General features: G+C 34.3%; 1 protein-coding gene across 1 annotated transcript; it reads left to right on the forward strand.

Moving 5' to 3' along the window:
- Positions 1–11,408: 11,408 nt before the first annotated feature.
- Positions 11,409–16,005, forward strand: LOC145001014 (exocyst complex component EXO70A1-like). Its single transcript, XM_078960331.1, has 11 exons — positions 11,409–11,648; positions 11,740–11,835; positions 11,935–12,140; positions 12,221–12,457; positions 12,561–12,699; positions 12,781–12,993; positions 13,076–13,281; positions 13,374–13,571; positions 14,159–14,258; positions 14,347–14,576; positions 15,762–16,005. The coding sequence occupies exons 1-11, from the start codon at positions 11,457–11,459 to the stop codon at positions 15,877–15,879; spliced, it is 1,935 nt and encodes a 644-aa protein (XP_078816457.1). The 5' UTR covers positions 11,409–11,456; the 3' UTR covers positions 15,880–16,005.
- The last annotated feature ends 2,792 nt before the right edge of the window (positions 16,006–18,797 follow it).

The raw sequence follows: 18,797 nt of genomic DNA on the forward strand, positions 1-18,797 counted from the left end.
TACCCCTTTGGAAACCCCGGAGCCGGGGGCGCTGCCCCCGGACCCCCGACTAGTCGTCGAATTGGATTCTGACTCTATCTTATACATGCGTGCACTCCGCACAACCCCGTACATGTATTAGAGTACAAATCATGAAGCCCCTTAGCTCATATGTTAGTTTCAGTTACTTAAAATGACATGGTGACACTAAAATCACCAACAAGATACCCGCCTGAGAACAGGCCAGTTCCATAATCACAGAACAATCGAGATGTGAAAACATGGAACGAGAAATGTATGTTTGGTGTGTTCTTGAACTTCCGAGTGGAAGTGTAGCATTTGACGAACTGTTGGAGAAGCTAAAGGTAGATGTGGAAAGATGACTTTGATGAAAATGCTCTACCACGATGAATAGTATTAAGGTGATGAATCGGTTTTGAGTGGTGGGTTGATTATGGAGTTGTACATCCAAATTCAACGTGATTTAAATAAAAATGGGTCAAAAAAATCTGTTATAGTAGGTAATAGTGACTAAAAAAGAAGGTTGACAACAACTTTGTTACCTTAAAATGCACGAAAATGATTGTCGTGTAGCCAAATTATACAAAGAATAAAATAATATTAATATAAATTTGTAGCTCCCATAAATAAGTTTATAAAATAGCTCTGTTATTAAAAAAATAAAAAAAATAAAGCTTTTTGAATTGATAAGTCGGATACATATAACTTACGTATCGTTAATAAGTTAAAAAAAACTAACTTAGTTTTTTTTTATAAAGGGAACTTCCCTAACGAAGGTTTCGGATCAGCTTTCTCGCACCGACTAATCACACACTACAAACATGAGTTTATGCATCATGCCCTGACTACAGACGAACCTCCATAACCATAGGGGGTTGAGTAGTGCAAGGATTTGAACATGAATCAATATGTTTTCCATCATATCTTCGACATATCTTACCAAATCACCACAACCCAAATAATTACAATCTCAGTTATCATGGATGTTTTACTAAATTTTGAAAAAAATACATGTGAAATTCTTAAAGAATATTATATTGATTTGAGTTCAATTTTTAATATTCTAGAAGAGGATACAGTTTACAAAAGAGCACAAACTTGGCATTGACCATTTTTTTTTTACAAAATCAGACTTCTACCGCGATGAAAATATTTAACTACATATCAAAGCACATCCGTCAGAAGATATTCTCACACATAGATTAGTTCTTGAGTTTATCAAGAATATTTGCGTCAATTGTAGGTTTGCAAGATATAATAAGAGAGACATCTAAAATACAATCATACTAGAAAAACATAAAGAAATAAGTTTCAAAATCACAATGAACATCATTTCGGAATGTTTATGTTGTTCCTGAACCGAAATATTCTATACATTTTGCAAATGTTCTTTGAATTTCAGACTAGTTCTTCATATTCCAGAATACGAAGAAAATTCTAGAACATCTAATAGACTGTTATTGTTAACCTAAGTATTTACATATAATATTTTCGGTAGTTACTAACACTACATAACTAGCTCCTAATGCACAAGATATGAATTAATGATATATTAATCATGAGCTATTCTTCTCGTTTCAAACTATAGTTTTGTAGTTTAAAGTAAAATTAAACACATACAAGTACAGGAACAAATAAATAACCCTTAAAACCTCCGACTAATAAGAATCGGTTGACATTTCTTTTTATTCGTATTTTTTTGAAATATAAAGATCGCAACGTCGAAATATGAAAATATTCAGTTCAGAACCCGATTCAAAATGAACTAGGTCAGATAACTCCACTCTAAAATGCAATGTTGAATAAGTTGGTCATTTTATAAAATAAAAAAATGATTATTCACTTGAAATTGTCATTTTAGTTAATAATAGCATAAACTGATTCGTTTTGATTCAGTATAATCTATAGTTTAGGAAACTTTATTATTTCCTTATCTTGTTTATTGTATTGTTGTATTATTTAAAGGATTCAATACAAGTTGTAAATGCATTGATTCTCAATACCTAATATGGTATTAGTGTAAAACTTCCTAGTCGACCCTATTTTCTTCTTTCATTACTTTTTTTTCTATTCCATGAGAGGAGATTCAATCGGTTCTACCCTTTCCCTTTCCACTCTTCTTCATCTTCTTACCATCAAACTCACTTCCTCCAATTACCTATTATGGAAGAAGTAGATCCAACCCTAATTGTCTTACCAGAAGCTTCTTAGCCATGTTGATGGCTCGATTCCTGTACCATCATCCACAATCGTGATTTCAAATTCTGCCCTACTCCAGATCTGACTTATTTCACATGGTAAGCCACTGATCAAAAGGCTCTTATCCTACTCCAGTCATCCCTCTCTTAAGAGGCGATGGATGAGAGTCTCGATCACATGACCTCTCATGCGGTCTGGTCAGCTCTTGAGGCTACGTACAACCACAAATCGGTTGAAAGAATGCACACTTTACATGATTCCCTTACCCAAATTAAAAAGGGTCCTTCCACTGTTGCTTAATTTGGATAGAAATTTAAGGGCATCTGTGATCAACTTTCCTGTATTAGCCATCCTCTTGATGAAACTGATAAAATCCATTGGTTTTTTCATGGCCTTGGTTCTTCTTTTGAGAATTTCTCCACCACTCAGTGTCTCATTTTTCCATGCCCCTCATTCAGTGATCTCGTTTCTCAAGCCGAAAGTCATGAGCTTTTTCTTAATTCTTTTTCTTGTTCAAATGTTTCACATGTTGCTTTCAACACTACGAACTCTTCTAGCTCCTCTTATGGGCGTGGTTGTTCTTCATCATGTGGAAATTCTTCACGAGGACGTGGACGTGGTCGACATTCCCCTCCCATTGGCAATTATCTCATAAAGATGGACATTATGCAAATCACTGTCCAAAGTTGAATACCTTTGCTACTCGTCGATTTCCTACTCTTTATACCAACTTAGCACAAGTTTTTTCAAGCTCAATGTAATGTTTCAAATACTTCTGTTGACTGGTTTGTTGATACTTGGGCTACATCGTATATGTTGCCATCTTCTTCCCACCTTGATTCAGCTTCTACATATTCTGGTAATGATCTTGTCATGTTTGGTAATAGGCACGTCTCTCCCATATCTCATACTGGTTTTTCTAAGTTGTCGCCTCACATTAATTTATTTGACGTTCTTGTGGTTCCTCATCTAACAAATAGCTTGCTCTCTGTTAGCAAACTTACTAAGGATAATTTTGTTGATGTTTTATTTTATGATCACACCTTTCTCATTCAAAATTGACTTTCAAAGGAACCACTGGAAAAAGGGCGACTTAAAGATGGTCTATATATTCTTGAGCAAGGGCAACGTGCATTTTTGGCAAATCTTACGTCAAAAAGACGTCATACATCTTATGATTTATGGCATAGCCATTTAGGGCATGTTTCATTTGACATTATTAATTTATTGAATAAAATGGGTTAATTTTATGTTACATCTCTTTTACCGAATCCTTGTGTTTGTTCATCATGCCAATTATCTAAAAGCAAACGATTGCCTTTCAATCTAAATTATAAATGTGCATCTCATGTGTTGGATTTGGTACACTGTGACTTGCATGGACCATCTCCTGTTACTTCTAAGGATGGATATCGATATTATGTTCTTTTTGTTGATGAATTCTTTAGGTTTTCATGGTTTTATACCTTAAAATTAAATTATGACTTTTATGATGCTCAATGTAATGTTTCAAATACTTCTGTTGACTGGTTTGTTGATACTTGGGCTACATCGTATATGTTGCCATCTTCTTCCCACCTTGATTCAGCTTTTACATATTCTGGTAATGATCTTGTCATGTTTGGTAATGGGCACGTCTCTCCCATATCTCATACTGGTTTTTCTAAGTTGTCGCCTCACATTAATTTATTTGACGTTCTTGTGGTCCTCATCTAACAAATAGCTTGCTCTCTGTTAGCGAACTTACTAAGGATAATTTTGTTGATGTTTTATTTTATGAAAACATCGACATATTACAGAGACCGGTTTAGAAATGCACCCATCACATGTTGTCTTGCCCATATACGCCTCAACAAAATGCCCACATAGAAAGAAAACATCGACATATTACAGAGACCGGTTTAGAAATGATGTTTAATGCAAATGTTCATGCTTCTCTTTGGACTTATGCTTTCTCTTCTACAACATATATCATCAATCGGTTACCTACATCACTCTTGAATGACCACTCTCCATATGAATTTTTGTTCTCAACTACACTAAATTATGAAAAATTTTGGGTTTTTAGTTGTTGTGTGTATCCTTATCTCCAGGATTATTCTTCTTACAAATTATCTCCAGGATTCATCAACATTTCAGATATACACTACCTGCCATGTTGAATTTGATGAGTCAATTTTTCCTTTCTTAGACTCTTTTATTACTGAACCCGATGCCTAACTCATTTTTCCTACATATTGTGATGGATCTTCCATGTCTATGCCCCTATCGCCTCCTTCTGATGATGCGTCTGTTTCATCACCTCCGACACACTACAACATCCAAAAATTCATGACCAAAAATTTCATTTTTAAATCATAAATAAACCTTAGCTATTAAAATCATTTCATCAAAATATGAGTCATAGTATCTCAAACATCATAAACGGTATATCCATATCAAAACATAAGTCAAATATATCAGAGTAAAATATCCCAGGGTAAACATCATGGTGTGTGCAATGCAGTCATCCCGAGCTCTTCCATTTGCTACCGCAAGTACCTGAAACCAAATGAAACATCCTAAAGTATAGTTCAAAATTTTCGTTTTTAAATCATTAATAAAACCATAAATTATCCATCATCATAAAGAGAATTAAGAACCATGTATCTCAAAACATCATGTCAAATAATTGTATCAAAATCAAATAAGAAAACATCAAAGTCTAAGACAATCCTAGGCTGAAAATGCGGTGTGTGACATGCGATCATCCCGAGCCCTTCACCTTGCTAGTGGAAGTACCTGAAACCAAAACTTAAAATTGTAAGCACGAAGCTTAGTGAGCTCCCCCAAACTACCACATACCATACAATAACACATAATAACACATGTTGGGCATCACCCACTGTATCGGGCCTCTCCCGACATCGGACTAATCCGGCATCGGGCCCGTCCTGACATCAGACCGAAGTCCATAATACATATCATATGAACAAACACATAACACATAAACATATAACATATAAACATAATAGACTTCATTGGCTTGCTCCGTCATCGGACCGAAGTCTGGTACACATATCATATAAGCCAATTCTGCATCGGGCTTACCCCGACATCGGGTTGCCTCGGAATACATAACACATAACATGCATGAATCACAAAGACATCAAGCATACATATACTCTTCTCGGGACCGCCCAGGCATCAGACCGAAGTTCGGAACATATAAACTACATTGGGTTAACCCCGACATCAGGCCTAAGCCCGACATATACGAACATAAATAAATGGCCGACATTGGTGCCTTCGACCTGTTTCTACTGGAGGAAAACTCACCTCGTAAGGCTGACTGTTGAAACTCGAGTGAAGAATCTCTAACTACTACTTCAGCGACTCCCCGACTATCAACTACATATTACACTTAATCAAAATCTGATTATCCTTGACCATTTTACCTTTGATCAAAGTCAACATCCAGGTTAAAGTCAAAGTCAAGGTCAACTCTCAGTCAACCCTAACTCGGCGAGTTCATGCACTACTCAGCCTCGTAGTCAACTAAATCAACTCATCGAGTCCCTTCCCAGACGCATCGATTTCTTCCTGTTATAGCATCGAGACATATCGACTCTAACTCGTCGAGTCCCTCCTTGGGCTAGTCGATTTCTTCAGCTTCCGAGTTCTAATCTTGTCCAACTCACTGAGTCATCTCCTAAACTCAATGGTTTCACTCACAACCAGAAAATGGGTTAGGGTTCACGACCCGACTCGCCGAGTCCAAGAACAACTCGTCGATTCCTCCATGTGACATATCCATTTAGTCGATTCAAATCAATTCCAATGCTTCTAACTCATAGATATGGACTCCTTAGACTAACATTACACGTAAAGTTGCTAAATTTATGTGCATGCATGGTGATATGAAGCTAAAACACCCAATACAAGCCAAAATGAAGGTCTAATTCATAGAATGGAGTCATGGCTGAATAAAGGTGGCAACTATGAGCTTTTAAAGCTCAAGAGTGTCCAGATCTGAAGTCCTTTCATTCCCAATAGTTCAAATCTCGGAATGACCTTGGAAATGGCCCAAAAACGACAACATACAAGCTAGGAAGGAGATCTAAGTGAATAAAAGCCAAGGTATAAGCTTTATACCTCTATGAAGACACAAATGAGTCCTTAGCTCTAGATCTTCAACCTTCTTTCTGCAACTCCAAGCCTTTGCTTCCTTCTTCTAGCTTTAAATCACAAAAATGGTAAGAAATAGCTCAATATCACACAAGGCTGAGTAGGGTTTCGAGAGTGGGTTGTGGAGGTGATGGAGGCTGGGGTGGAGACCTGTTATGATGCTTAAATATGGTGTAAACCCTAAAGATTAAGGTTTCCTCCTGACGAACCTACTCGTCGAGTAGATCACTTAAGATACGCGTCCAATTTAGCATCTACTTGACGAGTTAGGGCTACCAACTCATTGAGTAGCTCTAAAAATAAATACTTAAATAGATTAAATGCATACCAGGAACGAGGCGTTACACCAAAATTGAAAACCGTAAGCACGAAGCTTAGTGAATTTCCCCCAAACTATTACATACCATACACAAAACATGCAACTAGGAGATACGATCCCCGCCCACACTCACGAAGGTACGGGCCCCGCCCACTCTTGGCTAACGGGCCCCACCCACGCTTAGTGAGATATAGGCCCCACTCACACTCAGCTAACTAGGAGATACGGGCCTCGCCCACACTCAGCTAATAGTGAGATATAAGCCCTACCCACACTCAGCTAACTAATAAACACATACAAGTATCACACAGACAACAAGTATAACCAAAGTCTACCAATCCATTCCATATCCATACTCAAGTAATGCTAAGACACGGGCCCTGCCCACACTTAGCTACTAATTAGCATACATAATATACACGAACAGACATTGGTGCTTTTGGCCCGTTTAATCCAGGATGAAACTCACCTCAAATGTCGAATCATAGCTAAAACGTCTCTGCCTAGAATCAACCCTACTCACTCCTTGAACCAAAACAACCATTTGGATACCATTTCATACTCACAACTCCTTTAGGGTCAACTGTGGTCAAGTCACAGTCAACGCTCCAAGTTGACTCAACTCGTCGAGTTTTCCCTTCAACTAGCCGAGTTCCTATGGATCATAAAATCGTGAAATCGTCATCCAAATCGTCGAGTTTTCCTCCAACTCGCCGAGTTATTCCTTTTAATAGAGTCAGGATACTTCGGCCCAACTCATCGAGTTCTTTAGTTTGCTAGCCCTTCTTAATGCATTAATCTCTTATTCTTCAGATGTACACCCCATACTCCATATCTAAACTGGAAATGTCTCTAGAAGGATAAAGTTTCCAACTTTGCCCATTAATACCTTTCCCAAAGGGATTAAGCTCACACCCTAACCCAAGAAGGCCAAAGTCTTAATCTAAACACCACCAAAACTACAAGATAGGCCTTGAGGTCGTAGATCTGGACTCTACGGACAAAAATATCACGTAAGGTCCCAACTTTCTCTACATGCATGGTCGTTGTTGCATGGGACTTCCATGGCCATAAAGTTGGCACCTTTATGCCATGAAAACCCCTCAAGACCTTTGATATGAAGTATTAACCCATTTGGGACGTCCAACTCCCAAGGACCATGATATTTGGACCAAAACCAAGCAAAATATCCCTAAAAGAAGATCTAAACAACTACAATGCAGGGTTCAAGCTTTACACCAACAAAATGTCATGGATGAGGCAAGGATTATGGATCTATAAACTCCTTCTTGTGTCCTCAAGATTTTCCTTCTTCCAATGGATTCAAGCACACACTAAAACACTTAAAATGGTTTACAAACACTCACAATAGCATTAGGGTTTCGAGATCTAGGGTTAAGGACTTGGAGGCTGGAAAATGAGGCCAACATGAAAGGTTTAAGGTGTTTAAACAGGGTGCAAAACCCTGAAATTAGGGTTTCATTTCACCTAGCCAACTCGTCGAGTTGATACCTCCCAACTCGTCGAGTTGGTCACCAAAACGCGCAGTCCAAAATGTCCCTACTTGAAAAGTCTGGGGCCTCCAACTCGTCGAGTTGCTCTATAAAAATGAATAATTTATAATTTAAATACATACCAGGAACCAGGCTTTACACGCACTCCCCGTCTTTGTGAGATATGTGTATACTCAGTTCCTCCATCTGACGGGTCACAACAGACGTCATCTTCTCCAACTGTTACAGTAAATGCCGCCTCCTTCTCCTCCTATCGACCACCACACGCCACTTACTCCCCATATTATCCAACAGTCACCGTCACCACAACAACCATCGCCACTATCGATTCAACCTCCATCTTCTAACGTGGTCGGTTCTAAATGGGTTTTTTGCACCAAATTTCATGTTAATGGTACACTTGAAAAATACAAACCCCGTTTAGTTGCTCAAGGTTTCACTCAATTACCGAGATTGGATTATTATGCTACCTCCGGTTCAGTTGTTAAAGTCTCAACTGTACGTACTATATTATCCCTAGCGGTTCTTAAAAAATGGTCACTTCATCAACTTGATGTCAAAAATGCTTTCTTGAATGGAAATCTTACCGATACTGTCTTCATGGAACAACCATCGGGCTTCATTGATGTGCAATTTACCACTTATATTTGCTGGATAAAACATGCTCTGTATGGTTTAAAGCAAGCTCCTAGGGCTTGGTTTCAAAGACTGAGTGATTTCCTGGTTCAACTTGGTTTCTCTTGCAGTCGTGCGGATACCTCCTTGTTTGTTTTTAAATGGGATTCATGTCTTTTTTACATATTGGTCTATGTTGACAGTATTAATCTAATTGGGAATAATACCACAACAATTTGAAATTTTATATCTCGTTTTAGGAAGGAATTTTCAATTACCGATCTTGGTCGCTTGAGCTATTTTCTTGGTTTGGAGGTCTCCTATTCTAACTCTGGTTTATTCCTAAGTCAGTCTAAATATGCGTATGACATTATTACTCGTGCCAAACTTCTTGATGCTAAACCAGTAGCCACTCCTCTTTCCACATCAGATTATTTTACTACTCAAGGTGTTCTTTTTTCCGACCCTACACTTTATCGCTCTTTAGTTGGTGCTCTCCAATATTTGACTATTACTCAACCTGATCTCTCTTACGCTATCAATCAAGTCAGTCAGTTTCTTCATTTACCAACACAAGACCATTTTCAAGCACTCAAGCGTTTCTTATGCTATATTAAAGGCACTATATCTTATGATCTTTCCTTTCATCATGCATCTTTACCCAACATTCTTGGGTACTGTGATGCTGATTGGGCTCGATTTATCGAGAGACGATGTTCTACCCATGGCTATTCCGTTTTTCTTGGTGGAAATTTGGTATCTTGGAATGCTAAGAAATAACCTACGGTCTCTCGTTCCAGTTGTGAATCAGAATATAGAGGTTTGGCCAACAATGCTGTTGAGATTATCTGGATCACACATCCTCTCAAAGAACTTCACAACTTTTCTTCCTCACGACTAACCATTCTGTGTGATAATAAAAGTGTTTTGTTCTTAAGTCAAAATCATGTTTCTCGCAAACGTGCTAAGCATATTGAAATTGATTATCACTTTGTTAGAGAGCTTGTTTTATCTGACAAACTTTCTACCAAGTTTGTTTCTTCATATCTATAGTTAGATGATATCTTCACAAAAAAAGCCTTCCAAGACCTTTGTTTGAGGATTTTCGCACCAAGCTTCGTGTTGTTCCTTTCCCTACTTCGCTTGTGGGTGGGTGGGTGGAGGGAGGGTAATAGCATAAATTGATTTTTTTTATTCCGTAGAAAACTTTATTATTTTCTTATCTTGTTTATTGTATTTTTGTATTATTTAAAAAATTCAATACAAATTGTAAATGCATTGATTTTCAATACCTAATAGGTCATTTACTCAATTTCTTAAAAAAAACTAGGATGCTGAATTTCCGAGGAAAAAAACTAGGCATCCTATTTTAGTTAGTTTACTTAATTTCCAAAAACAAAAAATAAATAAATAAATAAATAAAATTATTTATTTATTTAAATTCCTAAAGAAACAAGTAATATGAGCAGCAATTCAAATATTCTCCAATTTGTGTATTTGATTCGTTTGAGATAGTGAAAATTTTAAATAAAAAACTAAAGGTGTTAATGATTATAAGAACCAATCATTTATAGTTTAATAATAACAAGAATAAATTCTTGATGCAAACATATTCGAATTTTAGAAACTTAAATCTTAAACATCCAAATAAAAATTAAAAACATTAATGGAAACATGTTTAAACTAAAATATTAATACAAACATGGATAAATTCAAGTGCTAATGTAATAACTACAATTTCTATTTTTTCTTCCAAAAGTCAAAGTCAATTCTCCAATACCGTTTTTTTCTTTATGATACTTCAACCTTCAGGTAAAAACAATATGAAATGTTAAAATACACATAAGTAAAGCTGTAAAAAGGTATAATAGTGTATAATACTTAATACATTTAAAATATATTTAATTATTTCTTTTATTAAAATTCCAAACGGGTTGGCGGATCAACCCGTATATTTTTTAAGAAACTCATATATAACCTATTTAATAAATGGGTTGACGGGTTGAAAAATTCAACCAAAACCCGTTTATTTCATTTCGTATCGTGGATTGTATCAAGAATTGTAAGGCCTATACCTATATCTGTGTTGACCAATATGATTGATTTACGTTAATTAAAACCTACTCAAATAATAATAATAATAATAATAATAATAATAATAATAATAATAATAATAATAATAATAATAATAACATTTGTTTATTACGTAAAAAGTTTCAAACTTGATACTAATTCTTTACTTTTTACAATTATAAATCAATATCAATATATATTTAAACCAAAACCAATTATGTAACAATATTCACATTTTACTTATGTAACATATTTTTTTCCTTTAAAGTATTGACATTGATCTATAATGGTTAAATATTAAAAATCATTAAATTTTATATGCCTGACTATATGTTTGGATAATAAAATAAAATTATTAAACTATAAATTTATCAGAATTAATATTTGCTCTAAATTGATTTATTTTTATACAAGATCGATCAAAAAATGTAAAATAAGATTTTATTTTATTATTATTTTTTTTCAAAGCGTCCAACCCAAGGGATTACCATCAGGAAGGTATATAAGGCAACAAGGCTGGCTCCTTCATTCTCCCATTGCGTGTTCCAACCTCCCAATCAAAACCTTGAATGGAAACGAACAAGCGAAATGAGAAAACAACTGGGTTTAATGAAATCACCATGGAAACCCTACGTGATAGGGCTGTTACAATGAGGGATTGTCTCGCAAGGAGTCAGATAATCACCGACAGCATGACCTCCATTCTCGGCTCCTTCGATCTCCGCCTCTCCGCCCTCGAAACCGCCATGCGCCCGACCCAGGTTTTACATTTCTCACTCTTCACCATCCTTAATTCAATCTCTTCTCTGTTGAATGCATTTTGAAATTCACCATGGTTTCATTTGTGTGCAGGTGAAAACGCATTCAATGAGGAAGGCACATGAGAACATCGATAAGACATTGAAGTTCGCCGATGCAATTTTGATTCAATTTGAGCTTACTAAACAGGTTGCTTTCCGTATTTCCTCGATGTATGATCTATCATGTCGCTTTACTCTTTCCGATATCGAAAATCCCCCAAAAAATGTCTATATTCTGAATGTGTAGGCGGAGGCTGTGATTCTGAAAGGTCCACAAGAAGATCTGCAGAGTTATCTAGAAGCAGTTGGTCAGTTGAAAACCATCGTTCGATTTTTTAGTACAAATAAAAACCTCAAGACCAGTATCGGAGTGATTACACATGCCACAACCTTGCTTCAAAAAGCTTCCATGATGCTTGAAGACGAATTCCGCCAGCTATTATCGTCATACAGGTCTCAATTTTACAAAATTTCGTTATTCAGCTCATCTAACTTCTAATTCTCCCCTTGCTCAAATTCCGCCATTGTTACAGTAAACCTGTGGAACCTGATCGTCTTTTAGACTGTCTACCTGCTTCTCTTCGACCAACACCACCAACTGCTCATGGCGAAGGTGTCAGAAAAAACCCTGCAGATCACCATAAAGATTTAGAAAATGTTGTTTATCGCCCTCCCACTCTCATCCCACCTAAAGTTACACCATTGCTGCATGATCTAGCTCAACAAATGCATCAAGCTGGCCATCAACAGCAAGTATTTATGATTTACAGGTGAGATCCTTTTCCTTTCCATTTTATATACGCCTTTCTCATGAATCCCCATTCTGATATCAGCAAAAAACTGTTCATAACATAACTGTTTATCTTCCTTCAGGGAAGCACGATCTGCATGTATGGAAAGCAGCCTTAGAAAACTCGGAGTAGAAAAGCTCCATAAAGACGATGTCCAAAGGATGCAGTGGGAGGTTCTAGAGGCTAAAATAGGAAATTGGATTCATTTCGTGAGAATTGCTGTAAGATTTTACAAAAACAACCATATATGACATCATATTGATATGATATTATATATCTAACATTTATTGTAACTAAAACAGGTAAAACTACTATTTGCTGCAGAAAGGAAAGTATCTGATGAAGTTTTTGAAGGAATGAAATCTTTCATGGATCAATGTTTTGCAGAAGCAACTTCAACCAGTGTCTCTTTACTTCTAAGTTTTGGGGAAGCCATAGCCAAAAGCAAAAGGTCACCTGAAAAGTTATTTGTTCTTCTTGACATGTATGAGATAATGAAAGAAGTTCAACCAGAGGTAATTAACTATTAATATATGTATATAATATTTTATTATATTTCATATCATTATTTTTACAATCAATTACATCTTTTGACAGTTTAATACCCTTTATGAAAGTATATCTGGAGCTGAAATGAGAGAATCTGTTTCTACTTTAACAAAACGTTTAGCTGAAACAGCTCAAGAAACTTTTGTTGATTTTGAAGAAGCAGTTGAAAAAGATGCCACTAAAACTGCTGTTCTTGATGGAACTGTTCATCCTTTGACTAGTTATGTTATTAATTATGTCAAATTTTTATTTGAGTAAGTCAACTGATATTTCTCTTTTCTACAAAAAAAAGAAATTATTTTATATATTTCTTGCAGTTTTGTAGTATGATCTGTTTATGATGCAGTTATCAGTCGACATTGAAGCAACTGTTTCTAGAGTTTGAGCAAATTGATCCAGATGCACAGCTGGCAAAAATAACAACAAGAATAATGCAAGCTTTACAAAATAATTTGGATGGAAAATCTAAGCAGTATAAAGATCAAGCTTTGACTCAAATATTTATGATGAATAATATTCATTATATTGTTAGATCTGTACGAAGGTATAATTATAATTTGACTTTTTTTTTTTTAATAATCTTTCGAGTTAAATGTAAAGCAATTTTGAATGTTATAATTGGGTAGAATTTTTAAAGTGTAATATGACTTAATAGGAAAAAGAGTAAATTACATTTTTGGTCCCTGAGTATAGTTGATTTTTGTAAATTTGGTCTCAAAAAGTTTCCTCTTACAATTTTGGTCCTTATTAGAGGTTTTTGTAATGTTTTTGGTACTTGTACATAGTAAAATGACATTTTTTGCAATTTTCCTTTTAAAAATAGTCATTTTACTTGGAACATGGAACAAAAAGTATACAAAAACCTTAAATAAGGACCAAAACTGCAAAAGAAAACTTTTTGGGGTCAAATTTGAAAGATTCGGTTATACTCAGGTACCAAAAATGTAATTTAACCTAAGAGAAAAAAAAACTAAAGTCCAATGCTACGAAATAAATCAAAGTATAATGCCCTAATAAGAATTTATAAGAAAAAAAAAGCGAAAGTACAATGTTGTAATTAAAAAAACGAGAGTGGATTTTATTTTATAATAAACAAATAAATGAAAGTATGTTGCTATTTCTTGCATTTAGGTCAGAAGCAAAGGAAATGTTGGGCGATGATTGGGTACAAATCCACCGAAGAGTCGTACAACAACATGCAAACCAATACAAGAGAATTTGTTGGTCTAAGGTTTCTTAAACTTTTATAAATAGAAAAATAAAAATAAAATTTGTTTTTTTAATTAAAGTACGATGCTAATTATTATTACTTTTTGCAGATATTACAGTGTCTGACAGTACAAGTGGCAGGCAATGATGGGACAAGCACCGCGGGTGTTTCAAGGGCGACAGTTAAAGAAAGATTCAAAACTTTTAATAATCAATTTGAGGAATTGCATCAAAGGCAATCTCAATGGAGTGTTCCCGATAGTGAATTACGTGAGTCTTTGAGACTCGCGGTTGCTGAAGTCCTTTTGCCGGCTTATAGATCTTTTAAAAAAAGATTCGGGTATTTATTTTATTTTATCTTTTTCGTGTTAATGGTTAAAAATGATAATGTATTTTGACATGTGTTTGGTTGTGGAAAATTGTTTTAATTTTTCTAGAAAACGTTTTCAAAAAAGAAAGTTGAGTTTTCATTTTCAGTTTCCAGTGAAAATTTTAGAGAACGCGTTTTGTTGAAGCAGGTGGAGTTTTCATTTTTATATTTTTGAAATTTAGAAAATTTTGGAAAACTGGAAAAATAATTTTTCTAATTTACATATAATTTTGAAAATAGAAAATTTTCATTTTATTGGATTTATTTTGAAAAATGAATCAACCAAACGCGTTTTCAAAATTTTCATGGAAAATTGGAAAATTTTCCACAACCAAACGCACTCTAAAGTTTTTTGGGTCTTTAAAGTCAACTTTATTGACCAAAATCATTAAAAGAGTAATATAATCATATTTTACTTGAGAACAATAACAACCAAAATTGCAATAGGAAATCGTCTAAGATCAAAATTTGCAAAAAACAATTAAACGTAGGGACCACCCACCCTAATTAATGTGGGGTGGCCAATGTTTAACAAGTTGTTTTTTGCAAAATTTGATCTCAAAATGTTTCCTATTTGAAGTGTTGGTTGTTATTTTGAGGTTTTTGTAAAATTTTGGTCTATGTTTTCAAGTAAAAAATAACTATATTACCTTTATAATGATTTTGGTCCATGTTGCAACTTCACTAAAAATAATTTGTTTAAAATGACTATATATTATCATTTAAATGATTTTGGTCCATATTGGAGTGGAGTGGTGGGGTGAACGGCCAAAAGCAACATAATTATAATTTAAAATTATATTAAATAACAAATATTTATGAAAATAATTCATGGAACCAGGACCAAATCGTCACAAAATCATCAAATAGGACTAAAATTGCAAGCAAAAACTTTTTGGTACCAAAATGGCAAAATAAACATTTTTGTAATTTACACTAAAATATATAATTATTTAAAAAAGAAAAATATATTTTGATTTGGACAAAAAAAATTGCGTTTTGGGATCTGTTTAGTAACCTATGGTGGACAAAAGGCAAAGGTTTCATACCCTTTTTTAGCATTAAACCTTTTTTTTTTTTTTTAATAATTGTGGAGATGGGTGGTTTTTTATTTTGTGTAATTATGTAATTTTTGTGCTGTTAATAATTACGCAGGCCTATGATTGAGGGTGGTAAAAATCCGTCAAAATACATAAAGTTAACGCCGGAGGATATTGAGCGAATGTTGGCCGAATTTTTCGAAGGAAAAACGTTGCATGATCAAAAACGTTAGAACTTAGGATGATTTTTATATTGTTGAAATGGAAGTTTTTATATTCTTTTAGTTATTTAGATGAAATGAATAAAAAGGTTGATGGTGCATTACTATCCTATTTATATCTTGTAAATTTGTCATCATTTTCATCATTACAAATTTAATCCACAAGTAATTTACTATTTTATATGCATCTACTAGACTCGTATATAAAGGACATTGATGTTATAAGGTTTTTTTTTTTTTTTTTTAGTAAGAAATTGTGTTCTTACACGTAAAGGTTATTCGAAGAATATATATATATATATATATATATATATATATATATATATATATATATATATATATATATATATATATATATATATATATATATATATTAAAAAAAAGTCCAAAAACATGTTATTTTGTCAATTATACTTCTATTCTTTAGTCATTTTGATACATTGTAATCAAAATTTTTACATTTTTTAGTAACTTTTTAATATTCAAAGTTTGGCCACAAAATTTTAAGGAATTGACAATTTTGGTTACTTTTCTAAAAACTTGCTAATTTCAACTCCTTTAATTCTTTAGCTATTTTGGCACTTTTGGTCATTACAGTCTAAACTTTTATATTTTTTCATAAAAAGCACAAAAAATGGCTCGGGACAAAATCCGGGTTTGTCCTCATATTTAATTTTTTTTGTTTTTTCCTATCGCTTGCACTTTCTGCCGTCTGTCACTTTCTTCTTTAGGTATACTTTTTTATATATTGGTCCGCATATTTATTTTTTTGTTTTTTTCTACCTCTATCTATCCATCTTCGTCTGTGAGAATTAAGGATCAGATTATCCCACATGCATCTTTTAAATAAACGACACTCAAATCAGATACACACTGCCCATACAAAGCATAGGCAACATATCTAGTTAGTATCTATTTAAGTCCCAAATTTTGTCTTTTGTTCATACAAATATCATTTATCTATATAGTGAGGCCCGTATCTTCGCTTCCCAAACATTTTTTCGTTGGAACGGGTATCTATTCTACTCCTAAACTATTCTCCTAAAGAGTGGTGTAGCCATAGAGGCAAACGTGGTCCTTAGCCCACCCAACAAAAGTTCAAGTTTATATATATATATATATATATATATATATATATATATATATATATATATATGGAAAAAGTGAATATACCCTTAAGGGTGTATAAGTTTAGGTACCCAAACTCACCATACTACATCGTTTTGTATCATATATAGACATTGTAATTGTCCAATGTTCTTATAATTCAACTTCTAACTTGAATTACTTCAAAGATTTTTATAGATTTCATATTCATCTTCCTTTTACATAATTGTCCATTTCAACAATAATATATATAGCCTAGTAAGTGTTCAACAAAAAAAATGTGATGTAAGAGGAAGATAATAGTGAAAATTTAAAGATATTGAATATAAATCAAGTTAAGGATTGAAGTTTAACAATATATATATATATATATATATATATATATATATATATATATAATATTTTTGTTAAATAAAATGAGTTAATTCATCTCATTCAAAACTTCAGCTCTCATATCTAGTTTATCTTTTGTAAATTATTTAGCTTACCCTAATTCTAAACTTTAGATCCCATATTTGGTTCATACATTGTAAAATTTTTGGCCTACCCTAAAATAAAATTCTGGCTATGCAACTGCTCCTAAATCCATCTATGCCCCTAACAAGACTTGAACTCTCGACCTCAATGAAGAAGGACAACACCGAATACCGTTGGGCCAAAAGCCCTTTGCCTCCAAATTTCCTTTTTGTCACTCTGTTTTTTTTTTTTTTTTGCCATCTCAGCTTTCCAACGCATTTGTCATACTTCTTTAGACATGAATTGTCATGCTATATATTTTAAACAACTTAATTTATATTTGACCTAAAACTTCCATTAATTAAAAAACACATAATACATAATATAAAACATATTAATAAAAAAGAAAAGATAAAAGTTATAAATTACATATATTTTAATTTCGGCCTTCACCACCAAAACAAAAGGCACATTCTGTCATGGTGTAATGAGTCGAATCTTGAAGTAGAATTTTCATATTGTTGGATTTTTCTTTGTTAACTTCATGTTTCTTGGCAAATAACCAATAATTTTCAATATTTTTATTTATCAGCGTTATCTCCATCCTTAAACCTTGCATATCGTCGAAATTTGACCCGACACTTTTATCTTTTCTTTTCTCTATCTCTTCCCCTTAGGCGGGGATGTGGTGTAACCTCAACCAATTTGTCATCAATGTTGAGGTTGAACCCGATATAACTATCCGACGACGGGTAAAAGGTATCAGATGTTTTGGTTCGTTTGGAACCATCTGACAGAAGAGTTATGCAAATAGACGACAATATGAGTTGGAGTTTCAAGTTGGGTGTACGATTATGCTGAAGGTATTACCCTAGAAGGGTGTTATACATTTTAGGAAGTGGGGCAAGTTGGGCCCCCCGATTTATTAGACCTTTTAGAGTGGTGGCCAGGGTAGGCAAGGTGGCTTAGCGGTTGGATCTGCTTAAGGAACTTATTCAGATCCATATCACCTTCCATGTTTCTCACTTTCAGAAATTATTGTTTAATGATACATCGGTGGTACCATTAGACGACACTCAGGTTAATGAGCGTCTGAATTATGTGGAGAGTCCGGTGGCTATTCTGATAAGAAGAAGACCTTACGCAATAATGTGTTACCCATAGTCAAGGTTCAGTGGAAACATCAGAAGGGTTCTGAGTGGACTTGTGAGCCCGAGTCGAAGATGCACGAGCACTACCCAGATCTATTTGCAACGGAAAATTTCGAGGACAAAATCTAGTTCAAGTGGATGAGAATTGTAACACCAAGTTTCGGGTATGTTTCACTCAAAACTTTTTATTATTCAAGTTTTTAGATTTTGTGGCCA

The sequence above is a fragment of the Lactuca saligna genome, chromosome 6 (assembly GCF_052625555.1).
Source record: "Lactuca saligna cultivar CGN05327 chromosome 6, ASM5262555v1, whole genome shotgun sequence".
Classification (NCBI taxonomy): Eukaryota; Viridiplantae; Streptophyta; class Magnoliopsida; order Asterales; family Asteraceae; genus Lactuca; species Lactuca saligna.

Excerpts from the sequence above, each read along its gene's own strand:
- LOC145001014 (XM_078960331.1), top strand. The coding sequence starts at position 11,457 with ATGGAAACGAACAAGCGAAATGAGAAAACAACTGGGTTTAATGAAATC. Across the intron at positions 11,836-11,934 it reads AATTTGAGCTTACTAAACAG|GCGGAGGCTGTGATTCTGAA; the intron begins GTTGCTTTCCGT and ends CTGAATGTGTAG. Across the intron at positions 14,259-14,346 it reads AGAGAATTTGTTGGTCTAAG|ATATTACAGTGTCTGACAGT; the intron begins GTTTCTTAAACT and ends TACTTTTTGCAG.